This window comes from Lupinus angustifolius, chromosome LG13 (genome assembly GCF_001865875.1).
Source record: "Lupinus angustifolius cultivar Tanjil chromosome LG13, LupAngTanjil_v1.0, whole genome shotgun sequence".
NCBI lineage: Eukaryota > Viridiplantae > Streptophyta > Magnoliopsida > Fabales > Fabaceae > Lupinus > Lupinus angustifolius.
This window is the reverse complement of record NC_032021.1, coordinates 11,108,030-11,132,659: the sequence shown is the minus strand read 5'-3', so window position 1 is coordinate 11,132,659 and position 24,630 is coordinate 11,108,030. Positions and strand designations below refer to the sequence as shown.

The following is a 24,630-nucleotide window of genomic DNA, read 5'->3' as shown; positions in this document are numbered from 1 at the left end:
CTTTTTCTCTCTCCTTCTCTCTCTTTCTATCTAGCCGTTATTAGTAGTTACCAACATTTATTAGCAGTTATCTTTGCCTAGGTTATCTCTTTTACACTCTGAATCCATATCTGGCTAATCGGAATGTCAGGTGTTGGGGGAACAAAAATCGAAGAATGTGAACTTGTAGAAACTTTTGGGGTGTCAACTTCTGGGGGCAGCTCTAAATCCTCCATCTCCCATCCACCCTCTTCATCATTTTCTTCAGCCACTTCTCCATCATCCAGAACTGCAGTAACATCCCCATTTTGTAAGCCATCCACATCAACTATGTCAAGCTCCTCGACCCAATCACCATCAGCAGCCTCATATTCTTCATCAGCAGCATCTGCACTTGTATTGTCAAACACACCATCGAACATGCCTTTCATGACCCTGAGAAGGGGCCAGTCACTACCACACATCACAGGTGGCGGTGGGATCAAGAGAGATGGCACTTTTCCCTCTGACAAAGATGGGACATTATCCCCCAGTTCAGCTGCTAGTCGTTTAGCAACATCATGTAGCCCATGGACTGATGCAGTGATGTAAGCAAAAGGCAAATGGCTAACATTCTCCAAGATCTTAATACGTTCTTGGACGTCAGCAATGTACAAGGCATTATGAAACTGACCCATCACATCATTCTTGACTTCGGCAATTTTTAACATCTTTGACAGTTTCTCCATGTTACCAGTTACCAGATAAAGGAAAGACAACCTCTCAAAAAATTGTCCTCTGGTATGCATACTCTATTATACCAATATTTCCTTGGCGAAGAGCCTCAACTCCTAAACGATACCAATGATCTTTCTCATCAATTGTTGTAGTTGATGCAACTGCAATTTGAATGTTCCCACTCTCCAAAGCCAAATTGAACCGGATTCTTTCATCTTTAACAAAGTGAAGGGCAACCTCAGGAAAGCCCTTCTGCTGTAGATAAGCAATCATTGCCTGCCCACAAAGCTGCGAATTCCTTATCATGTTCATGACATGGTCGTATCTTTTCTTCAACAGGGAAAGCTTAAAAATATATTCAGTTGCATCAATAATTATAGATCTGCTTTTCCTATCATGATCCAAGCAAAAGATTGTGTTCCCAAAAACCTTTGTGATATAAATTGTTGCATCCAATGTTTTTATTATCCCACTATCTCCATTGGGAAGGCAATATTTGATGTGATTTAATGTTGTGTAAATGAAAACTCTGTTGTCATTCCAGCCTCCACTTTTTACCCATATTGTCTCATGGAGAGTACATTGGTGCACAAGTTTCTTGCTAGCAATTATGATGGCATGTTTGCTGAGCAAAGCAACACTTTCCATGTCATTAGACCATACAACATATTTGATAAAAGGAGTCTGAAGATCACCAACAACAAGCCTTTGTTGAAGATCAAATATAACAACCCTATCCTCTGACCTACAAAGCAAGTTGACAGTTCCTGCATAGAATATAGAATCAATGGCAATGGGGAGGGCGCTTTTTTTAACAATCTCATTCTTCAAAATTTTCAGAAGGGCTTGATTGGTGCTCTTGTCAAGCACATCATACCTATTCCGACCCACAAAAACTCATAAGATCCTTGGATATGATATACAACTCATAAGATCCACCATCTACATCCAAAACACAGAAGAAATGCATTTTCAGTTGGGCTATAGGAAAGTGTCCTTGGACTTTGATTAAGGCTTAAAGAGCCAGGTCTACAAATTGGAAGTACTTGTGTCTCTCTTTGTGTTGAAAATTCATATAAACACAAGAATCGGTCTTTTGTGTAGAACAATGAATCAACACTAATTGTGAATGCAGGCCTTTCTCTCTCCGGCTTAAAAACAATCATATCATTGTCATGACCAGCTGCCAAAAGATTCAATTCAGGATGTGCTACAAGAATCCAAAATCGGTCATGCTCTCGGTGAAATGTTTGAATTCCAGTCCTCTTTGTTGCGTCTCATACTCGAATACTTTTATCTTCAGAATTTGACACAGTAATATCTTATTTTGCATGGAACATAACACATGAAACATTATTCATGTGCCTTATCAATGTGTCCACTTCCCACGCCCTTGTGTCTGAAATTAGAGAAAATATTTTAATTCAATTAGGTGGACAGAGAAGGTCACTTCAAATACTAGAAGTATTTTCTTGTAAATAAAATACTGCAAAAGTTAACGGATGCAAGAATTGGCTAGGAAAAAAGTTTTCAACCCCAACAAAATATGTAACTTCCTCCTAATCCTTATGTTAATGTGATAATTAGATAAGTAGAAGAGCATCAGGAATATATGTAAATGAATTCAGTTCAACAGTTAAATTAAAAAAAAGGCAAAGGTGACCCAATTATTCATTATTCATGAAATCATAAAATAAATAAATAGGTTTCATATTTACCATTCATCCTCCACAATTTCCACAATTTCACTTGTCCGTCATAAGCTCCTGAGACAATGAGAGGCGGTGTCTGATCATGACCTTCCAACACACTTAACAACTGCGTCAACCCCACCAAAAAGGTCTGTATTCATCTGACTCAATCATAGTATGTCATCTGTAGGAGACGCATTCTTCCTCTTGAGAGAACCAATATCCCAAACACGAACAGTCTGATCTAGGGAGGCTGACACAACAAGATCCTCTTTTGGATGGAACAAGGCACACATAACATAATGATTGTGGCCAGTTAAAACAAATATACAAGTACGTGACTACCAGTTCCAGATGCGAATGGTCTGATCATCACTGGCACTTATAATCCATGGGCTTTCATGATGAAATTGTACTGTACCAATATAATCAAGGTGTCCTAGAAAAGTAAATATACACATGTGCATCTTGTAGTTCCAAACTTTAATCTTGTAATCATGTACTGCACAAAGGAGAAAGAAGTATTAATAGAGGAGGTTCAAACTTTATAAAGCAGACCTTCCTCATCTACTTGCAAAACAATTATCATAATTATTGGATAGAACAAAAATCAAAATCCCTTCCACCTGAAGAAGCAGAGACTGTTCCGAAAATCAAATGACAACCCCACCGACGGAAAAAATGTCATGTAGCACCATTTCATTTAAAACATGCCTACACACAAGGTTACCAAATCCAAAGGGTGTCAATTATAGCTTGCGCATAAATATTTTACCATTTCAAACAAAATACACCTGAAATAAATCCTGCAAATGTATGTAAAGCGCATCTCATGTCATATTCCTGCTCACAGAAGGACCCGTTGCACCACCCTGAAGCAGTCAAGCAGGTAAATAAAAAAGACAGAGAAACAACAGAATTAGCATGTACAAAACCAGAAGTATCAGATACTGAAACTGACACAACACATCATTTTACAGCCACAAAAAGGGAATTCAAGGTATCTTGTAAAACACATAGTTCTTCAACATGAGAAAGAATAGAGGGTGGGCCTCAGCACACCAGTAAGGTTGTTGTATAGTGACCAAGAGGTCATAGATTCAAATGCTGGAAACAACCTCATTGCTTGTAGATTAAGGCTGCACATATCTACCCTCTCTGGATCCTATTAGGTGGGCGCCTCGTGCACTGGCCAAATAAAGAAACATTGGATCAGCTATCAAATGATATTCTTGTCTTCAATAAAAATAATAGATATTTAGAAAGACAATTTAGATCCAAGTATTTTTTAAAGATTTACCTAGCCCAATTGAAATTTTTTAAAAAAACAAGATTGAGGGTTAAATATTAAGTTTCTACCTGAATATTGAACCACCAATTATTCACCAATATTCAAAATCAATGGATGAAATTTACAAACATTCTAATGATACAAGAGTATTCGATAAATTACCTCCAGAGACAAAAGTGGGCTGAGAATTATGAAAATGAACACCTCTAACAAGACCATCATGTTCATCAAAGCGATTGATAAGGACATAATTGTAATAGTGTAGTTGGTTACTAATAAAATTGTGGAGGGAAAGTTAGTTAGGGAAATGAGTTGTATAAGTAACTTGTACTTAGGGGAGCATGCACAATTTCATTCACAATATACTCTTCTTCTTGTAACTCTTGTAATTCTTGCATAATTCAATAAGAAAGTTCAGATTCTATTCTTCTTTTCATTAGAATCTCTACCCTTATTCTTGAATCCTTCGAATTCATCCTTGAATTCCTAGTTTTCACAAACATCCATAACAATTGGTATCAAGAGCTTCTTCTTTTCTGGGAAGAGAAATGACAGATCCTACACAAAGAACGCTGAAAGAAGTAGAAGAGCGTCTGGAACATCAAATAGAGGAGAAATTTGAGAAACCCGTGATAGAGTTTGCGGGTAAAATTCAAAAGATATTAGCAGAATCGTTGAGGAATACAATCGAGAAACTTATGAAGAGAAACAAGCAAGATTCAGAAAGATCATCCAAGAATAGAAGCTTTAATTCTAATGAACAAGAATACACACAAGGTGTTCGATGCTTTGTTTTAGGTGATAAAAAACTCAATTCCTCACACTATGCTTCTGAAACTGTAGTGTCTAGAGTTGATTTCCCTAGATTCAATGGGGAAAATGTTTAAGTCTTGGATAGATCAATGTGAAGCCTATTTTTTGTGTAATGGAACACTAGAGGCGTTTAAAGTAGAATTAGCCAATGCTCATTTTGAAGGCAAAACATTACAATGACATGATGTTGTTAAATCTAATTGGAATAGTTCTTGGCTTAAATGGGATGAATATGTGAAAAGTTTGGTTGAGCAATATAGAAAAGCGAATGATGATCCTATTCTGGAACTAACGAATTTGAGACAGAAAGGATCAATGATCGAATATCATGATGATTTCAATGCAATCATCACAATATTAGATTTGCCAGAACATACGCTTAGCTACTTCCTTGATGGATTAAGACAAGATATACAATTGTTGGTTAGGGTATTTCAACTACAAACTATGATGAAAGCCTTTACACTAGCCAAACTTTATGAAGCAGCTAATGCTCAAAGTTGTAGTATTGTTCTTCCTGACAAGGTTTCTAAGTCATACACCAATAATAAACCCATTTTGACTACGAAACCAATAGTAAGCCCTGAGAATTACATTGAGTTATTAGGTAAGGGTAAAGCTAAGCCTAGCCTTACACTTGCTTACATGAATGAAGAAAGAGCTAAGGGATTACACTTCCACCATATTGAATTAGAAGATGACAAACCAGGAAAGGTAATTGAAGAAATTGTAGACTTTAAGGAATATAAAGAGCCATAGATTTTAGCTAACAATCTCACTAGTGTTGCAAGTGTCAGAACCATGACAATGATTGGGAACAACATGAGAAAATCACTACCTTTATTCATTGAAAGTGGGGACATTCACAAATGTTTTTGGGTGTGCAAGTTGCCAAGAAACTAGGGCACTTGCTTGTGACTGTGGTTAATGGAAACAAACTGCAAATGCCATCTAGTGTTAAGAATTGTAAGTTGAACCTACACCTTACTACTTTCCGTTTTGACATAATGGTGATACATTTGGGATGTTGGGACATGCAATTAAGAACAGATTGGCTAGTAACATTGGATGTTAGTACTTGGAATCCTGATAAATTGAAGATGAAACATTTTGCGGTTGGAAAAAGACACATAATAAGGAGTGCATCCTATGAAACTAATAATGAGTTGATCTTTGCAACCAGTTTCCTCAATTCAATTCTTGAGGGCCAGAATTTTTCTATGGGAGGGGCAATGATAAGGACATAATTGTAATAGTGTAGTTAGTTACTAATAAAATTGTGGAGGGAAAGTTAGTTAGGGAAATGAGTTGTATAAGTTACTTAGGGGAACATATACAATTTCATTCACAATATACTCTTTTTCTTGTAACTCTTGTAATTCTTGCATAATTCAATAAGAAAGTTCAGATTCTATTTTTCTTTTTATTAAAATCTATACCCTTATTCTTGAATTTTTCCAATTCATTGAATTCCTAGTTTTCACAAACATCCGTAACATCGATCATGTACCCATACGATAATCCCATAACTGAATAACACCACTGTGAAGACTCGCTAGAATCCATGGCCTCTTTATATGGAAACTCAAACCCTTAACTCTGTTACTCTTCGTTTCAAACTTGGTCAACATTTTCTTCTTAATATTATTATCCTTCTTCTGCATAATAACAAAAAATGCATCAGAAATTGAACAATGAAAAAACGTAATGATGGAAAATAAGAATTAACTGAAACAATGATAGTGAAATTGAGAATTGAAATGGAATCAGAGAAAGTGTTACCTCTTAGATCAGATCTGATTAGAAACTGGAATCACTTTTGTTTATCACATAAATGATTATATAACTTTGTGAGTACCGAGTCATCCTAGTGAATGTATATTCAGTCGTCAACACGAATTTAACATAGTAAATCACTAATATTCTTATTTGAGTCTCACACATTATTTTATAATTTATTACAACTCCCGTAAAATAAGAAACATTCATTTTTCTCACAATGATAAACAATATTCTTATTTGTGTTTGGGTCCCACAACATTTACTTTTTTCTCACAACATCTACCTCTCTTCACTTTTATTTGATTAAGAACAACAAAAAATTGTTCTTATTTAAGAAAAAAATCAGGAGATAAAAACAACACAGTGAAGAACAGAGTAAGAATATTCTTATTCCGTTAAGAATAACCATTGTGGTTGTTCTTAGTGCTATGTCAATGGTCGTCAGTGCCATGTCACTCATCATTATTGCCACGTGAGCAGTTGCTATTGTCATGACAATAGTCGTTAGTGAGTTGTATGACGGCATGGTACCTATTTGAATCTTTAAGAGATTTATTTGGTAAATACAAACTTTCAAGAACTAAGTTAGATGGTTACAAATCTTTAGACTAAAATGATATTTTACTCCAAAATGTATTATCTTTATCATGTTTATTGGTTAGCATATAATAGGAATATAGGATAGTGCCCGTAGGTTAGAAATATGACTTTTATGCCCAACATGATAATAATTAATTACTGTTCTTAATTGAATTAATTTTGACATGACTGGAAGTGAAACCAAAATTATAATCATTCAATGTCATTAAAACAAAAGTGAAAGACACAAACTTCAACAACAACAAATAATGACAACATTCCCAAATTGGCACTAGCAATAATCAGAGGCCAACTCTATTTTCACATATGCAAACATTACCCACACCATTTTTATACAAATCTTGTAATAAACTTTCAAGTTAGCATTCATCTTTAATAACCTCTATCGTACTCACTCATCCCTTTTACAAACAGCAAGATAGAGGCTGAAGATGATTTGAAAGTTTGGTAAAATGTGTTACAGGAAGGGTGTGAGTATATACTTCTATGAGCACAAATATAATTAACCTTATACCAAACTTTTTTAGAACAACCATAATGATTATTCTTAGCCTTGTTCTTAACATAATAAAAAAAGTCTTACTTTTTTCTTCTTACTTTTGTTCTTAAATAAAAACAATTTTTGGTTATTCTTAACCAAGGAAAAGGAAAAGAGAGGAAGATTTTGTGGAAAAAATACAGATATTGTGTGACTCAAATAAGAATAATGTTTGTCATTATGAGAAAAAATAGATGTTATTATTTCATGGGGAGTTGTAATAAAATATAAAATAATGTGTGAGACCCAAATAAGAATGAATATGTTATTTGTCATTCGGATGCTCTTAATAATTATTTCAGAGATTTCATTAACAAGCACCAAAAATAGCTGATCGAAAGTGAGTATACGGGGCTCTGCTGAAGCTGCTAATTGGCCAAATTAAGTACTAGATCGCTCAACTAATATACAAAAATTTGTCAATCGGTTGAACCAATATCGGCTAAACCAAGACCAGCTGAACCACGATCAGCTAAGCCATGACGAGTTAAGACAGTTACCCGAGCAGCTATAGTCGCTAAGACAATTAGCCTAGCAGCTATGGTTGAGCCAGAGGATTTAGTCAAAGTTGCTATGAACTGAAAAATCTTTAAGCACATCAGTGTAGAGAAGCCTGTGTTTGAGCATAGAAGTCTCGTTCAGAAGGTATAGGGTTGTAGTAGTAAGTGGTATTTCTTCAGCATCTTAAGTTTAATTACCACCATTCTGATGAATGATGATCATTTTGATTATCATAATGCTTATTTTCATCTTCTGTATATTGGATCTGGAGCAGGATACAAAGCTACTGCTTGTATTGACATGAATCTAAACCCAGTGTTGCCTCAAATGTCTTAAAGCTGATCCACATAGAAAGTAAAGAAGCTTGACAAAAACAGTCCTTGTTTTCGGTACAATTGTCCAAACTATTGACACATCTTCAATTAGACCTGCACTGCGGAAACTGGAGGTGATTGATCTTTAAAGAGAACTTGCCTCATCAAGCGAGACATTATATCTTTATGATGGAATTTATGTATGCTTCAGGAATAACTGATCTTAGTCGCACAAGAAAAGCATTACTATGATCCCCAACTGAAAACACCTGAGGTGATACAGTGGCAATAAGAACAAAATTTTCACCATTCCCGACATCTATCTTGTACAGCTCTTCGAAAACTCCGAGAAAATGGGTTACCAGGTTGTCATAGAAAGACTTAGTTGAAGGAATGACATTAATAGCAAGAATTCCAGATTCAGAAAGAGCTAATTTAACAGCAAGGAGAACATTCTTTCTAACAAATTCCAAAGGTGGAGAACTTATACCACTCCTTATATCACTTGAATCCAAATCAACCATAACAACATCAAATTTATGGTTAACCTTGCCATCTACCAAGTGACTCAAACAATTATAATCACAATCAACAATGGAACTTAGAGTTTGCGGATTTTCATGGTATGCAAGTTTCTTTATATATTTAATGGCATCTCCAACAACAATGTGCATACATTCACTATCTTCCAATCCAAAGTAGTCTTTTGCAACCCTCAAAACCTCCATTTCATTATCCACTCCCATGACCTCAAAACCCAATTGAGTAGTCAAGAAAGTAAGCAAAGCCCCACCTCCAACACCCAGGCATAGAGCTTTTGGTTTAAACCCATTCTGCATTTGTCCCTCTAAATATTCGCTAATCAATGAAAGGCTAGCAACCATAGGAGCCAGGTAAGGGTGTACCAAAACCTGAAGATCAGGTATAAACCCCATATCCCCGATCCTTACACTATTCAAACTAGGATCTGTCTCTGGAACAATGCGAATCTCTGTTTGAATCAAATTAGGCATCTTCTTGAATCTCATCCGCCTACGAAATTCCCTCTTATGACAACCATGATGCACCTCACTCTCGCTTTCAATTTCCACATCTTCAACCAATATTTCACCAACATGGTAACCAACACATGAATGTATTACTATGCTAGAAACCAAACTATCTTCATAACTCAAAATGGGTATCTCGGGGATACCATTTCTGAACAAAGATCTGGGAGATAAAGCAAGGAGAAGAGGTTTTGACCACACCTCAAATCCCTGCTCTTGCAAGGAGCATTTCAATGGGCGATGATAAATATTTCGTGAAAAATCACCCTCCTTGAATTGGTTTCCTATCAAAATCAAGCGAGAGATTTCTGGAGAACTGAAGAGAAGCTGGAGTTGACCCAATTCAGTAGAGAAGATCCAATCATTTTCACGACCTTCTGGAACTAACATAGCACCAACTTGTGGTGAGTCAGTGGGTTGTACTGGAGAGTCAAGCACAGCAACTCGGAGCAATGAATCTGAACAAGTTGGGCTGGGTATAGTAAAGGAGATAAAGCGAGAAGGGCATATGCTTTCAAAGGTTACATCAAGGGCCATTGCTATAAACTCATTCAAGGTAATTGCTATGCCACTTTATTTTGTTGCTGAGTTGCTATCAATGCCATCTGCCACCCCCACAAAATCCCCATTTCTTCATGATCATCTCTTAGTATCGCCCTACCTAAACATGGAGATTTTCATATCAAAGTTAGCAAAACACTCACACCTATAAATATGAACAAATACACAGGGAAAAAGAGAGAGGGGATGGAAGAATAGAACCCATGTTTATGGAGAACTAATCATAACAGAAAGTAAGTGAATTCAAGCAAATGCGGTTATTCTTATATGTAGGTTAACCAGAAAAATGCGAAAACAAAATCAACCCAAAAACAACAACAAAAAAGGAGAAAAGTGCACCAACTGACACATTAAGAACTAAAGTGGGGGAAATAAGAAAGGAGAAGCCTTGAGTTGACTTTTGGTCCTTGTGCAGAAAACTCAGAATTATGATACATAAACAAGAAATAATCATCAAGGTGCTGAATGTGCAATGTGTATAAGTGAAATCCCACACCAACGATAATGAACATATGCTGCCTATGTCATTTAACCCTGTCTTGTTTTAGCACACCAATCCACATTTCCAAAATATCAATGTTTGTGCTATGACCAGACAACATTAACTTCGTGACATGCGATAATTTGCTTCATCATGGCATCACATTCAATAACTGATGATCAGTAATCAAACGGAAAAACTAAAGATCAAATTACTTAGGTCCAACCACAACTATCAATAGTAGAATAAAGAAAATCTATTCACTTGGCAATGCAAGAAAAATAAGCTTGGTTTATAATATTTCATCAAACAAGCTAAGTTCAAATAATTAAGCTTGGCCCAAAAACTGAAAAATAAAAAATGAGCCGTTAGAAGCAACACAGAAAACATTTGCCAAAAAACAGTGTTCAATTTTAGGATATCATTTACAGTATCCAATCAAGTGAATAAACCAAATACACATTAGCACAAGCCAAACATCATATGAAAAATGATTACTCAAAATTGAAATTTCTAATTAGCACAAAAATAAAATATTTCAAACTCTTCATCAGAAATAAAGTAACAAACTCATTCAATTTTCAAATTAGGGAAATTTTCAACAACAAAAAACATTCCAAACTCTAATTTCACCTAAAACAAATCTCAAGCATCACGTGAATTACTACTACAAAAATGAAATAGTAAATCAGTTGCAAAACAATTAACATTCAGTTTTACAAAGCGATGAGAATTGATATAAAGAAAACAAAGGTACGATGAATCAAATTAGAGATTACAGAATGAACCACTAGTTAAAAACAAAGAAGCATGAATTGCATTTATATATAACCTACCAGTGATGATGATAACCTCTACGAAATAAGGGAGAATGCAGTTTTACAAAGCGATGAGAATTGAAAAGAGAACGGAGAAATAGGTCATGTAAGAAGTGATTTTAATTTCAGTTTTCTTTAATACCCTACATTTCCTTTTCTCATAAAACTGTTATTATATTTATATTTAATCATTATTCAAATTTATTAAAAAGAGTAAAATGATATAGTGATTTTATTTATGATTCTTTATATTCATGGTGTATATTATAGTTAAGATGTATATATAGTCATTATATCTTCATTTTTATTATTTTAAGAATTATTGATAATAAAAGATGAATAATAGATCATATAGTAATACGGTATAAAATTTATATATTGTGAATGTATATTTTTTTAAACTATTTTTTTCTCACTTTTCGGCCCATCTTCATGCGAAGTTTACATATTAAATAAGAACCAATCGATGGGGAGGCTAGAAATATTTTTCATATATCATTTGCTTTAAACACATTATAGTGTTAATATGTAAATTAATCATTTCATTAATGAATTTTTAGAACATTCAAATAACTTTGTGGATTGTAGTAGTGTACTTACCAGTAAAAAGGTAATTGAATGATAAATTAGTATTATAAATTAGTAGCAAATGTGATTGGAGATCAACAAGTTCTAATTGAATATTCTAAAATGCAGAAAAGAAAGAAGCTTTAGAGTTAAATAAACTCTAATCGTATATTATGTATAGAGTTAAACAAGTTGTATTACTCTTTATTCTTGATATATAAATTAAAATATTCCAAGTGTATGAGTAGAGATAGATTAACCCAACAATCTAATGTTTTATATTAGATACCTTGAGTGGTTAGAATACTTAGTTAAGCTTGAAGAGGGTTTTTGTAAGAAATAATGTTTCAATTTGAGTTTTGAGAGACTTATTTAGGGTAAAACAATCAACAAACCTAAAGATATGAGAATACTTGTACTATTTAGTGTGATAATGAATTTTCTTTCAACGGGTATTAAAGGGGGTAATCATTTAGTAAAGACCTTACTTTATTGGTGTAGCTTGAGTGAATCAATATAAATCATTGTCTTTATCTTCTTTCCCTCAATTCCTTATTGCATTGTTTTATCATTGTGGGATTTTGGGTTTGAAGTTAACTTTTGCAAAAGAAACACAACTTCAAACTGTTCATCTATGTCAAAATTGATTACTTAAGGTACATCATTTTGAAAAAATAGATTGAAGAGGAGCATCATCCCACTTAATGATATATTTTTAACGTTAATCTTAAACTACTTTTTTTTTGGTATAACTAAAAATAACGTATTACCTTATAGGGGTTTGCTAACACAGGGAACCTCCTTTTTTAGTTAGGAGCATGTTAGCATTGTGTACCATAAAATATAGGACAAAAATATCCATTTAATTTGGAGAGATAACAATACAAATGAGGATATTTTAGTAATATCAATCTTAAAATTAAAAAATAATAATTTCTCTCATCTTTCAGTCCCCCAAACTTCATCCTTTCTACTTCCCCTCGAGCATATTACCAATCTCCACGGGTTGTATAAAGCATATTACCAAGTCTCTTATCCCTTTTAGGTGCTTAATATTATTTTATGTAATTAGTGTTGCATTCATGTGACAACCTTTGCCATCACTGCAACGGTTACAGTAAAAATGAATTAAAAAATCACAATCCTAACTGTTCATAAAAAAACCTAGCATGAGAATATGATAGGTGGGTAATGGCAGAGTAAGAAATACAAAAGTCGGCTTTGGTGGTTGAGAGACGAGAAAGATTTGGTTTCATCATTTTTCAACTTTCATTCATTCTGTCTCCAAAGACGAAATCAAGTACCACAGTTTTGAAGTCCTCCTCTTCCTTCTTCCTACCTTTGCCTCATTTAACAATTCTTGAACCGAAAGGTCAAGATCTGAATTTTATTAGTGTTATAATTAGTGTTGCATTCATGAGCTTTTTATTCTTCTAAATGTGGGGAATGAGAAGGGATGAAGTTTAGCTGGAGTGAGAGGGGAGAGAAATTATTATTTTTTAATTTTAAGATTGATATTACTAAAATGTCCTCATTTGTGTTGTTATCTCCAAATTAATAAGGATATTTTTGTCATATATTTTATGGTACACAATGCTAACATGCTCCTAACTAAAAAAGGAGGTTCCCCATGTTAGCAAACCCCTACCTTATAAGTAAGGAATTAATTTTTTTTTGGTATTGAATCTTAGGAAGCTAGTCATATAAAAAAGCTATCAATCTATATCCTACATTTCATTTCTTTGTAGAAGAACCTTTGCCAAAATGCAATCATCCAATACAAGAAATGGGAGAGAAATTTGAACAGATAATAGCCTGAAGAAATCTGGATTCTGGAACATGTTCACTTTCATTTTTTTTGTAATAAAAGAATAAGATATTAAGGGATGGGAAATCCTCAAGAACTAGAAAAATGACAACCTAAAAAGGAAGGATTATCAAAATCTCAGATCAAGAATCATGCAGTATATGAATATCATGTAAATCTCTCTGCAGATCAGTCAAAGAAAGTACTCGAAAAATGTCAGGAGCAGAGAACATCACAAATGAGTTCATCCCCTTATAAAGAGTCTCACATTAAGTTCCAACCAAAATGCCCAAAAAACATGATTGATTTCACTCAAAATGTATTGAAGAAAACTGTACTATGGATACAGGAGGTTCAATAAAGGTCTCAATTCTTCTGCAAACATCTACAAAATCCCTTTCAAACATTGATTCTTCTTATGAGACAATTTCTATCAAAAGCTAAATTCTATTCAGGCAGGAATTCCAATTTTGTGGGAGCACATCTTCTGTTCCACAATATGTATAACTTCATGTGCCATCAACTGCGATTAGTCAAAAAAATACTTAATAATTAAACTTTTAACTTACATGCAATTTTTAACCAACCACAACCAATGGCACATGGAATGACACGCATTGTGGGACAGAAGATGTAGCCCCCCAGTTTTGTTAAGTATCTACAAGAGTATTTATCCAAGTACATTACAACTAATGTTACATTTTCAGCTTAAGTTTAGGAGGGGAAGGGTTGTAGTAGTAAGTGGTATTTCTTCAGCATCTTAAGTTTAATTACCACCATTCTGATCAATGATGATCATTTTGATTATCATAATGCTTATTTTCATCTTCTGTATATTGGATCTGGAGCAGGATACAAAGCTTCTGCTTGTATTGACATGAATCTAAACCCAGTGTTGCCTCAAATGTGCAATGTCTTATTTTCATCTTCTTTATTCTACTATTGATAGTTGTGGTTGGACCTAAGTAATTTGATCTTTAGTTTTTCCGTTTGATTACTGATCATCAGTTATTGAATGTGATGCCATGATGAAGCAAATTATCGCATGTCACGAAGTTAATGTTGTCTGGTCATAGCACAAACATTGATATTTTGGAAATGTGGATTGGTGTGCTAAAACAAGACAGGGTTAAATGACATAGGCAGCATATGTTCATTATCGTTGGTGTGGGATTTCACTTATACACATTGCACATTCAGCACCTTGATGATTATTTCTTGTTTATGTATCATAATTCTGAGTTTTCTGCACAAGGACCAAAAGTCAACTCAAGGCTTCTCCTTTCTTATTTCCCCCACTTTAGTTCTTAATGTGTCAGTTGGTGCACTTTTCTCCTTTTTTGTTGTTGTTTTTGGGTTGATTTTGTTTTCGCATTTTTCTGGTTAACCTACATATAAGAATAACCGCATTTGCTTGAATTCACTTACTTTCTGTTATGATTAGTTCTCCATAAACATGGGTTCTATTCTTCCATCCCCTCTCTCTTTTTCCCTGTGTATTTGTTCATATTTATAGGTGTGAGTGTTTTGCTAACTTTGATATGAAAATCTCCATGTTTAGGTAGGGCGATACTAAGAGATGATCATGAAGAAATGGGGATTTTGTGGGGGTGGCAGATGGCATTGATAGCAACTCAGCAACAAAATAAAGTGGCATAGCAATTACCTTGAATGAGTTTATAGCAATGGCCCTTGATGTAACCTTTGAAAGCATATGCCCTTCTCGCTTTATCTCCTTTACTATACCCAGCCCAACTTGTTCAGATTCATTGCTCCGAGTTGCTGTGCTTGACTCTCCAGTACAACCCACTGACTCACCACAAGTTGGTGCTATGTTAGTTCCAGAAGGTCGTGAAAATGATTGGATCTTCTCTACTGAATTGGGTCAACTCCAGCTTCTCTTCAGTTCTCCAGAAATCTCTCGCTTGATTTTGATAGGAAACCAATTCAAGGAGGGTGATTTTTCACGAAATATTTATCATCGCCCATTGAAATGCTCCTTGCAAGAGCAGGGATTTGAGGTGTGGTCAAAACCTCTTCTCCTTGCTTTATCTCCCAGATCTTTGTTCAGAAATGGTATCCCCGAGATACCCATTTTGAGTTATGAAGATAGTTTGGTTTCTAGCATAGTAATACATTCATGTGTTGGTTACCATGTTGGTGAAATATTGGTTGAAGATGTGGAAATTGAAAGCGAGAGTGAGGTGCATCATGGTTGTCATAAGAGGGAATTTCGTAGGCGGATGAGATTCAAGAAGATGCCTAATTTGATTCAAACAGAGATTCGCATTGTTCCAGAGACAGATCCTAGTTTGAATAGTGTAAGGATCGGGGATATGGGGTTTATACCTGATCTTCAGGTTTTGGTACACCCTTACCTGGCTCCTATGGTTGCTAGCCTTTCATTGATTAGCGAATATTTAGAGGGACAAATGCAGAATGGGTTTAAACCAAAAGCTCTATGCCTGGGTGTTGGAGGTGGGGCTTTGCTTACTTTCTTGACTACTCAATTGGGTTTTGAGGTCATGGGAGTGGATAATGAAATGGAGGTTTTGAGGGTTGCAAAAGACTACTTTGGATTGGAAGATAGTGAATGTATGCACATTGTTGTTGGAGATGCCATTAAATATATAAAGAAACTTGCATACCATGAAAATCCGCAAACTCTAAGTTCCATTGTTGATTGTGATTATAATTGTTTGAGTCACTTGGTAGATGGCAAGGTTAACCATAAATTTGATGTTGTTATGGTTGATTTGGATTCAAGTGATATAAGGAGTGGTATAAGTTCTCCACCTTTGGAATTTGTTAGAAAGAATGTTCTCCTTGCTGTTAAATTAGCTCTTTCTGAATCTGGAATTCTTGCTATTAATGTCATTCCTTCAACTAAGTCTTTCTATGACAACCTGGTAACCCATTTTCTCGGAGTTTTCGAAGAGCTGTACAAGATAGATGTCGGGAATGGTGAAAATTTTGTTCTTTGCAACTAATGTTACATTACAACGAAGTGTCTGTGATGGAAAATTAAGACTTCGAAACCATCTTACCAGTGCATTTCATGGCTCTCAAACCTCCTATTTTCCTTCTTTTCCCTCCAAAACCCAAATGGCAAGCATGTGGCCACAATAGATATCACAATATTGTTTCAACAACTTCCAAAAACTTAACATATCCGCATGTTGGCACACTCAGATTTATAACCATGGTGACAACCATGGCCCATCCAACATTTTAATGCCATTCACATAAAACAGTCTTATATAACATTATCTGGCCGAAAAAGAGAGGTTACAGAATCATAAAAATAACACCAGCACAACAAACAACAATGAAACTTGATTCTATCAAATCACAAAACTGAGAAACAATATGAAATAACAATTCTAAACCACAATTGAAAATGAAAACATAAAATATGCCAAATCAACAACAGTTGAAAAACAAAAACCAAACAACTCACCATTATATATTTTATATATATATATATATATATATATATATAAACTGTATTCTATCAAATCAATAAATTTCTGGAAACAAAATCATTATATAACAACTACAAACCCGAATTACATTTTGTGAGGGGCATATAAAAGAAAACAAAAAATTACATTTACCCAAAGAACAAATTCTCAGAGAAGGGTAATGAGAATGAAAAGAAGAAGAGCAGCAATGAAAGAGTACTTAAGTGCAGCAAGAATAATAGCCAAAGAAATAAACAGTAGCTGCCATAGAACTTGAACACTTGCCCATGTGAGAAGACCAGTTAATCCAAGTGCAAGAATATTTTCAGGATCAGGGTCCAAAAGGGTACTCCAATTGAAACTAAAAATGGGTCTTTTTTGTTTGCTTGAATTATTAACATCATCTTCTTCTTCTCCATTGGAACCATTCATGGGTTGTTGTTTTTTGTTTCCATGTTCCTTAACTTCACCATTGTTGTTGTTTTTGGATGCAAAGAACAAAAGGGGTTTTGATTTTGATGGGAAAGGTTGGAACTTGGAGGAAAAGGGAGATGAAGGAGAAGAGAAATGGAAGGAATTTGAAGGAAGAGAGAGTGAGGGTTTCAAGAGGGAAATGATTGTGAACCCTAACATTTCAATCTCATTCTAATTGGTGTTCTCAGAAGAAGATGCATGGAATGGACAAAAGGAAAAGGATTTTTTGTGTTTAATGGAAAATATGAGGAGATAGATGAAAATAAAGCATAAATAAATACCTAGTTATTATCCATTATCATTAATAGTGTGTACAGACATTTCGTATCTGCCGGCGAATATTATGATACTATATATTCAATTTTTATATATTTCATTTTTTTGAATTAAAATGTATTTTTGTGTTAAGTGTACTTTATATTATATTTTTTTGTGTTTACAATAATGTTTAATTTAAGGTGAGATATGTGGTTAATTAATGTATTTGTGGTAGTTGCTTATGATTATATAGTTTTTTGTAAAAATTAAATAATGTTAAGGGTAATATAGGAAATGAAAATTACACCATAAGGGAAGTTATTTGAAGTTTTGGCTTTATATATAGTATAAATGGGTTTATATTTTAAATTTGTTAGTTAATATATATTTTTTAAAATAAAAGTTTGATGTATATATAAATAATAATATTTATAAAAAAATTAATTGGATCAAAATTGAATTATGAACCTTTTAGTTTTTTTGTACCGTTAAAGTATTCATTTTTTCCTTTGAGTTAAGGAACTAATCACTTTCAGAGTGTATAATTGTCTCTTCCAATAAATATTATTTTCAGGAATCGAAGTTTTGATTTTTATATCATATTATATATCTAGCAGTCTTACACCACTAGACGAACATGATAAACTTTGAACCAAATTATAGCAATTAATAGATGCTTTAATATTTTAAGAAATGATGTTTTCAAATTTTAAGTTGAGAAAAAAAAAAGTATCATTATATAAAACTTTTATAAATTATCATCTTAGCATCTATATATAGATTTAATTATTACTAATTATTTAAAAATATAAATAAATGGAGAAAAATGTATTAAATGTACATAAATTTGTACATTAATAATAACAAATATTACATTTTATTTTCTTTAATAGGGATATGGTACTGTCAGCATCACTGAGGAGATTATATAAAATATTCTCCTTCAAGTGTTTATTATCAAATATGATATTTTATGATAAAATAAACTGCATTCGATTTTTATTTATAAAAACTAAAAGTGTTCACTTTTACCAACAATCATATTTGATAGATAATTTATTTTTATAAGTATAAAATAGGGTATGACAGTATGGTTTGATTTTAGAAGGGAATGTGAATATGAAGTCAATACAATACTATAATTTAGTTTTGTTCGGTTTACCAATTTACTTATTAAAATTTTCAAGGATTAAGTTTGGTATATGTTTGCAAAAATTTAAAGTGTTCAATTTTATAATAAGTCCAACATATTTTGTAAATACATTTTCTTCAACATCATATCTAGTAGGGGCATAACGATCTAATTTGACTAAGTTTTAGAGGAAAATATGAAATCGACTGAACAAAATAATTTGGCTTGGTTGATTCATCCCATTATTTGCCCTTTCATGGTAAGGTTTGGTTTGGCTTACTAATTTGTTTGCTTAATTTTGGGAAATTAAAAAACAAAACTGAAAAGTCATAATGTTTTTAGCAAAACCAACAAGAAGAAATACAGCTACATTTTTAAAAACTACTCCATGTCATCAAAATGTAACTCATCATAAATAAATTAAAATATAAAATTTAACTCTTTAAAAATACAACAAATCAATTAATTTTCATAATGCTCAAAAGTACATATGTATTACAATAAAATAAAAAGTAATCTATATAATTTAGTTTCAAATTTCAAAAATTATATGTGAATGAAACCATAAAATTTAAAGCATAGGTTTGACCTATTTAAAAGTCTTGTATGACTTGTTAGCATATTTAAGGACTTATTATATTATCTTGAAATAGGTCATTATGTTTATATTTAAATACATTAATAGTCATACTTTCAACGACTCCTTTATAACCCTAAAATTAAATTATATTATTGTATACATCTTTATATTAAAATTACATATATAATAACATTACTTATATACAAATTGTATAATATGAACATTATTACATATATAACTAAACAGGTCTGGCTTGTTAGGCTTAATAGGCCTTTCAGATGGCTTAAAATCTGTCATGTTAAACTAAATAAGCTTTTCGAAAATCCTGAATGTGACCTGTGTACAAGAAAAAACATGGTCTGACCTAGTCTGTTATAGATCAGGTAATAGGCGGTCTGATCTGTTTCCACTCCTAGTTTTGTTTCACTTGAAGGACGATTTAAGAAGACTGATATTTTACATACATATATACATCCAAGCTTTTAAGTAGTGGTTATGTTCAATGTGCGGTTTTGGTGACCACATATATGAAGGATGGTGCAATGTGTATTATAGCCGTTGAATGTGAAATGTTCACATGTTTTCACAAATATGAAAACTAGTGACAATGGAAGGAAGTATTGACATAACGATAAAGGATTGGTGGTGGTTCGATGTTGTGACTACAACTAGACCCAACGATGGGGAGAATGACAATGGATATGGGCGACACGATACCTATAACGATGGAGTGACATTCTACACTAGCTCAGATGTGGTTGTAATTAGACATATCAAAACGGTTAAGGTATATCGTGTCAACCTTCCAAAGCCCGAAAGTATAGGGTATGAGTTTTAAATTTTGAATATTTTGCTTAAACCGAGTCCTAGTCTGACTAGACTACAATAAATTCGGGCCAGGCCTACTCGTGTGAGTTCAGGACAACATCAACAACTTTGGTCAATTGTGAATAACATGATAGGAATTTGAATATCATGTTTTGATAAATTAGTTAAATTTTTTCCTACTCATTAACTTACATACTTCCCACTCTTTGGCTTTCCCTTTTCCATTCCCCTTCCGAGAGTAATTTCCTATCTACAAAGATAATAGTAGAATCAGACAAAAGTCAATACCTTTACCTCACGCCCACACCCAATCACCCTCAATAAAAATATCAAACATGTATGCCACCACTTTGCATCATTGTTGACGCTAAAGCCTCACTCGCCTACTTGTCTCACTATTACAGCCTCATGGCGACATTGCCACATGCCCACACATCCTAGTGTCATGACCTCATTATCATGACCACACAACATCTTTACGTAAAGCCTTCATTGTGAGGCAGTCGCAACCACCCGACTCATATCTTCCGAGATCTCTATGTCATGTCATCAATAAACACAATGTTACTACACATGAGGTCTCTAAAATCATTGGACACGACATCTCCAACTTCATTGAATCTATGTATTTTATATTTCCTAGTATTTTGTCACTTGTATAAATTTAATATTTGGACACTTTTAGCTAATATAATAATTTATTATTTTGGAAATTGGTTTTTTCATGATTAAGCAAACCTCAAGGTTGCTGCCATGCTTTTTCAATTTTTTTTTTTGTATAAATAGATTGTAAAATGTGATTTAAATTATTTATTTTTTTTAATAGAATGTTATTTGGGACAGGATGACTCACCATAATCCACCGTCCATATGAGATAGGTTTGACTTATATTTTGAGAAATATAAAATTTAATTCAACTTTTAGCCCAACCCACTTTAACCTAACCCAATTATTGGTTAACCAAATTTGTTCCAATAGCCATTTTGACATGTCTAATAGTAACACCTTTGCAGCTAAATCTACGAATTCTATTTTTCAATGTTATGAAATATGAGTCGGATGTCAAATCGAAAGAGAACTTGTATTAGGTTTACATGTTAAACCGTCCAATCGGACCAGATGATTTCATATATAATTAATAAAATTTTGTCTATAAATATATAATTATATATAAATGCAAAATGCTATTTAATTAATACTTACGTATAATTATATTAAATTAACATCTCCCTATTTTTTTTGACCGAAGTAAAACAAAATATTAGAGTAGTGTTCCATTTTTTTAAAATTTTAAGTGAACCGTCCAATTTACTTCTCATGTTATTATGGTTTAATTGAGTTTAACATGGTCGGACTGACATTTCCCCAGTTCAAACGAGTCTAATCTTCATTTAGTTAAGTCTGCAAACCAAAACCGTTTTCAAATTCAGTCAACGGTCAAACTGTCTAATCCAATTCTTACAAAACTGATGTTTTGTTCATACCAATAAATCTTTCTGTTTCGACATTGGCCTATTCAAATATGTTGGCATACATTATATTTATAGTGCATTGTGTTCCAACTTCCAAACATTATTTTTCTGACAACCTAGGCTTCATATCCTAGGCCACAAAGGAAAACACACTATGAGTTGACCTTCAGACTTGGTCCATGACCTGCGACTATACTCATGTTAGTCCATTTTGACATCTATTCTTTGTCTTTAATTTCATGCCCCTTAGAACTGAGGGCCAAAGCCAGTTGTTTTTCCTAAGTACTCCCTATTAACATAGATATATTGTCACATATCTTCTTCCATATGTTGTCATACATTAATAAAAACATAATATGTTAATTAAAAGATTGAAGCGTTCATTATCATTATTATTTTTACTTTATTATCATCAAACAACATATGAGACAAGATCCAAAACAATAAATATATATTGAGTCAATAGTCATAAATTTCACATTCACCTACAAAATCAAATAAGCTCAACTACCTTAGTTGGATCCATTAATTACCGGTCATTATCACAATCCATATCATATCCTTTTTCCCATTCAACTCATCCATCATAATTCTTAACACAAATTTTCCACCCTGCTATACTAAATAACAGTTAGTAGTACAACTGTACAACCACAACAACCTCATAATATTCTGGTGTAACACTTGAAAGTGCTTGAATTAAACATCACATGCAACATTATCTACAAAGATCTGTTATCCCAAATTGTGTCCCAGACCATGTTATTGATCAATAAAAACATGTTATATCAATTAAAAAATTAAATACTCATCATTTTTCTGTTTTTATTTCAATATCATTGGTCCAAAAAATGGTTCGGAACACAGTTTACGACAACAGATCCTTGTCCCAACATCATATGCTTCCTTCTATTTCTATACCTTTCTATGTTTCCCCTACTGACTCAAACACTGCTTCTCCTTCACTTGTAGATTGAAATGGCTCTTTCCTCTTACTACAATCTCATCTTCACATTCTTAGCATTCTTCATTTCATGCATGATTTTGTTTCTCATACAGAAAACCAAATCCAAAAGGGTCAATCTTCCTCCAGGACCACCAGGTTGGCCTATTGTTGGTAACCTTTTCCAATTTGCAAATTCTGGTAAACCTTTTTTTGAGTATGTCAATGAGAATAAGCAAAAATATGGCCCAATATTTTCCATCAAGTTTGGGACAAGAACAATGATTATCATCAGTGATGAAAAGCTAATCCATGAGGCACTGATTGAAAAGGGTGCAACTTTTGCAAGCAGGCCTAGAGAGAACCCAACAAGGCTTATCTTCAGTGAGAACAAGTTCACTGTGAATGCTGCAACATATGGCCCAGTTTGGAGATCACTGAGGAAAAACATGGTGCAGAATATGCTGAGCTCAAACAGGCTCAAAGAGTTTCGTGCCGCGCGATACAATGCAATGAACAGACTCATCAAAAGGCTGAAAAATGAAGCAGAAGTGAACAATGGAGTTGTTTGGGTGCTCAAAGATGCAAGGTTTGCTGTGTTTTGCATACTAGTTTTTATGTGTTTTGGTCTTGAAATGGATGAGGAAACATTGGAGAAAATGGATAAGATGATGAAACTTGTTCTTGCCACTGTAGACCCAAGAATTGATGACTACGTACCAATTCTAAGTCCATTTTTCTCAAAGCAAAAGAAAAGAGCATTGGAAGTTAGAAAGGAGCAATTTGAGTTCATAGTTCCATTCATTGAGCAGAGAAGAAGAGCAATCCAAAACCCAGGTTCAGATCACACTGCCACATCTTTTTCTTACTTAGACACACTCTTTGATCTCAAAGTTGAAGGTAGAAAATCAGCACCATCAAATGCTGAATTAGTTACCCTTTGTTCTGAGTTTCTCAATGGTGGCACAGACACAACAGCTACTGCAATTGAATGGGGCATAGCACAACTCATAACCAACCCTGACATTCAGTCAAAACTGTTTGATGAAATTAAGGAAACTGTTGGAGACAGAACAGTTGATGAAATAGATATTGAGAAAATGCATTATTTGCATGCTGTGGTTAAGGAACTTTTAAGGAAGCATCCACCAACTTATCTATCACTAACTCATGCAGTCACTGAGTCAACTACACTTTCTGGTTATGACATACCAACTGATGCAAATGTGGAGTTTTTCTTGCCACCTATTAGTATGGATCCGAATATATGGTCTAAGCCGGAGAAGTTCGACCCAGACAGGTTCTTAACCGGCCACGAGAATGCCGATATGACTGGTGTAACTGGAGTTAGGATGATGCCATTTGGGATTGGGAGAAGGATATGCCCTGGCTTGGGTATGGCCACTCTGCATGTTCATCTTATGCTGGCTAGAATGGTGCAAGAGTTTGAGTGGAGTGCATACCCACAAGGTAAAAAATTGGATTTCACTGGGAAGTGTGAGTTTACTGTGGTAATGAAAGAACCTCTAAGAGCAATGATTAAGCCAAGATTAGTAGCACAAAGAGTGAAGTTGTGAGATTTGGTTTAGTTTCTTGTTATTTTTATATGCTATTTATTTATATAATAATGTTTGTGGCTTTAAACAAGTGAAATTTGCATCCAATTATGATAGATAGACTAATTATTTGAACTTTATTGTTAATGATATTTGTATGAAACTTTAATTGAGATGTGATATAATGAATTTCTTGGATCTTTCTCTTGCATTTATAAGAAGTAACAACACTTAAACGTACTTGTGGCCAATTTGTGGAATTTTATCATACCCTACCATCTTCAGGTGACGATTAGGACACTGAGATCTGAACAATAGTAGTTGAAGATGATCCTAGCGTGATTCATCAGTGCAGTGTACTCATAAAATATGTGCTCCAATATACAATTAGGGATGACAATGCATATGGTTGG

General features: G+C 33.8%; 4 protein-coding genes and 1 pseudogene across 7 annotated transcripts; 2 read left to right on the top strand and 3 right to left on the bottom strand.

Moving 5' to 3' along the window:
• Positions 78-3,510, bottom strand: LOC109363593 (annotated as a pseudogene).
• LOC109363218 (methyltransferase-like protein 13) lies at positions 8,241-11,252 on the bottom strand. Of its 3 annotated transcripts, none has more exons than XM_019609399.1 (3): positions 11,154-11,252; positions 8,844-9,936; positions 8,241-8,804 (listed from the first exon to the last, which is right to left on the bottom strand). In XM_019609399.1, the coding sequence occupies exons 2-3, from the start codon at positions 9,810-9,812 to the stop codon at positions 8,403-8,405; spliced, it is 1,371 nt and encodes a 456-aa protein (XP_019464944.1). In that variant the 5' UTR covers positions 9,813-9,936; positions 11,154-11,252; the 3' UTR covers positions 8,241-8,402. The 3 variants fall into 3 exon arrangements, with proteins under 3 accessions (XP_019464944.1, XP_019464943.1, XP_019464942.1); XM_019609398.1 differs by having other exon boundaries at positions 8,241-9,875; positions 9,906-9,936; positions 11,154-11,246; XM_019609397.1 differs by having other exon boundaries at positions 8,241-9,932; positions 11,154-11,228.
• LOC109363592 (methyltransferase-like protein 13) lies at positions 14,468-16,499 on the top strand. Its single transcript, XM_019609847.1, has 2 exons — positions 14,468-16,163; positions 16,203-16,499. The coding sequence occupies exons 1-2, from the start codon at positions 15,195-15,197 to the stop codon at positions 16,497-16,499; spliced, it is 1,266 nt and encodes a 421-aa protein (XP_019465392.1). The 5' UTR covers positions 14,468-15,194.
• LOC109325916 lies at positions 17,037-17,670 on the bottom strand. 2 transcript variants are annotated; one of them, XM_019558529.1, is made up of 2 exons: positions 17,565-17,670; positions 17,037-17,534 (listed from the first exon to the last, which is right to left on the bottom strand). In XM_019558529.1, the coding sequence occupies exons 1-2, from the start codon at positions 17,604-17,606 to the stop codon at positions 17,142-17,144; spliced, it is 435 nt and encodes a 144-aa protein (XP_019414074.1). In that variant the 5' UTR covers positions 17,607-17,670; the 3' UTR covers positions 17,037-17,141. The 2 variants fall into 2 exon arrangements, with proteins under 2 accessions (XP_019414074.1, XP_019414073.1); XM_019558528.1 differs by having other exon boundaries at positions 17,037-17,670.
• LOC109325915 (cytochrome P450 77A3-like) lies at positions 22,620-24,306 on the top strand. The gene has a single exon (XM_019558527.1). It carries the CDS (start codon positions 22,697-22,699, stop codon positions 24,236-24,238), a length of 1,542 nt encoding a protein of 513 aa, XP_019414072.1. The 5' UTR covers positions 22,620-22,696; the 3' UTR covers positions 24,239-24,306.

Excerpts from the sequence above, each read along its gene's own strand:
- LOC109363218 (XM_019609398.1), bottom strand. The coding sequence starts at position 9,812 with ATGGCCCTTGATGTAACCTTTGAAAGCATATGCCCTTCTCGCTTTATC.
- LOC109363592 (XM_019609847.1), top strand. The coding sequence starts at position 15,195 with ATGGCCCTTGATGTAACCTTTGAAAGCATATGCCCTTCTCGCTTTATC. Across the intron at positions 16,164-16,202 it reads AGAAACTTGCATACCATGAA|AATTGTTTGAGTCACTTGGT; the intron begins AATCCGCAAACT and ends GATTGTGATTAT.
- LOC109325916 (XM_019558528.1), bottom strand. The coding sequence starts at position 17,606 with ATGTTAGGGTTCACAATCATTTCCCTCTTGAAACCCTCACTCTCTCTT.
- LOC109325915 (XM_019558527.1), top strand. The coding sequence starts at position 22,697 with ATGGCTCTTTCCTCTTACTACAATCTCATCTTCACATTCTTAGCATTC.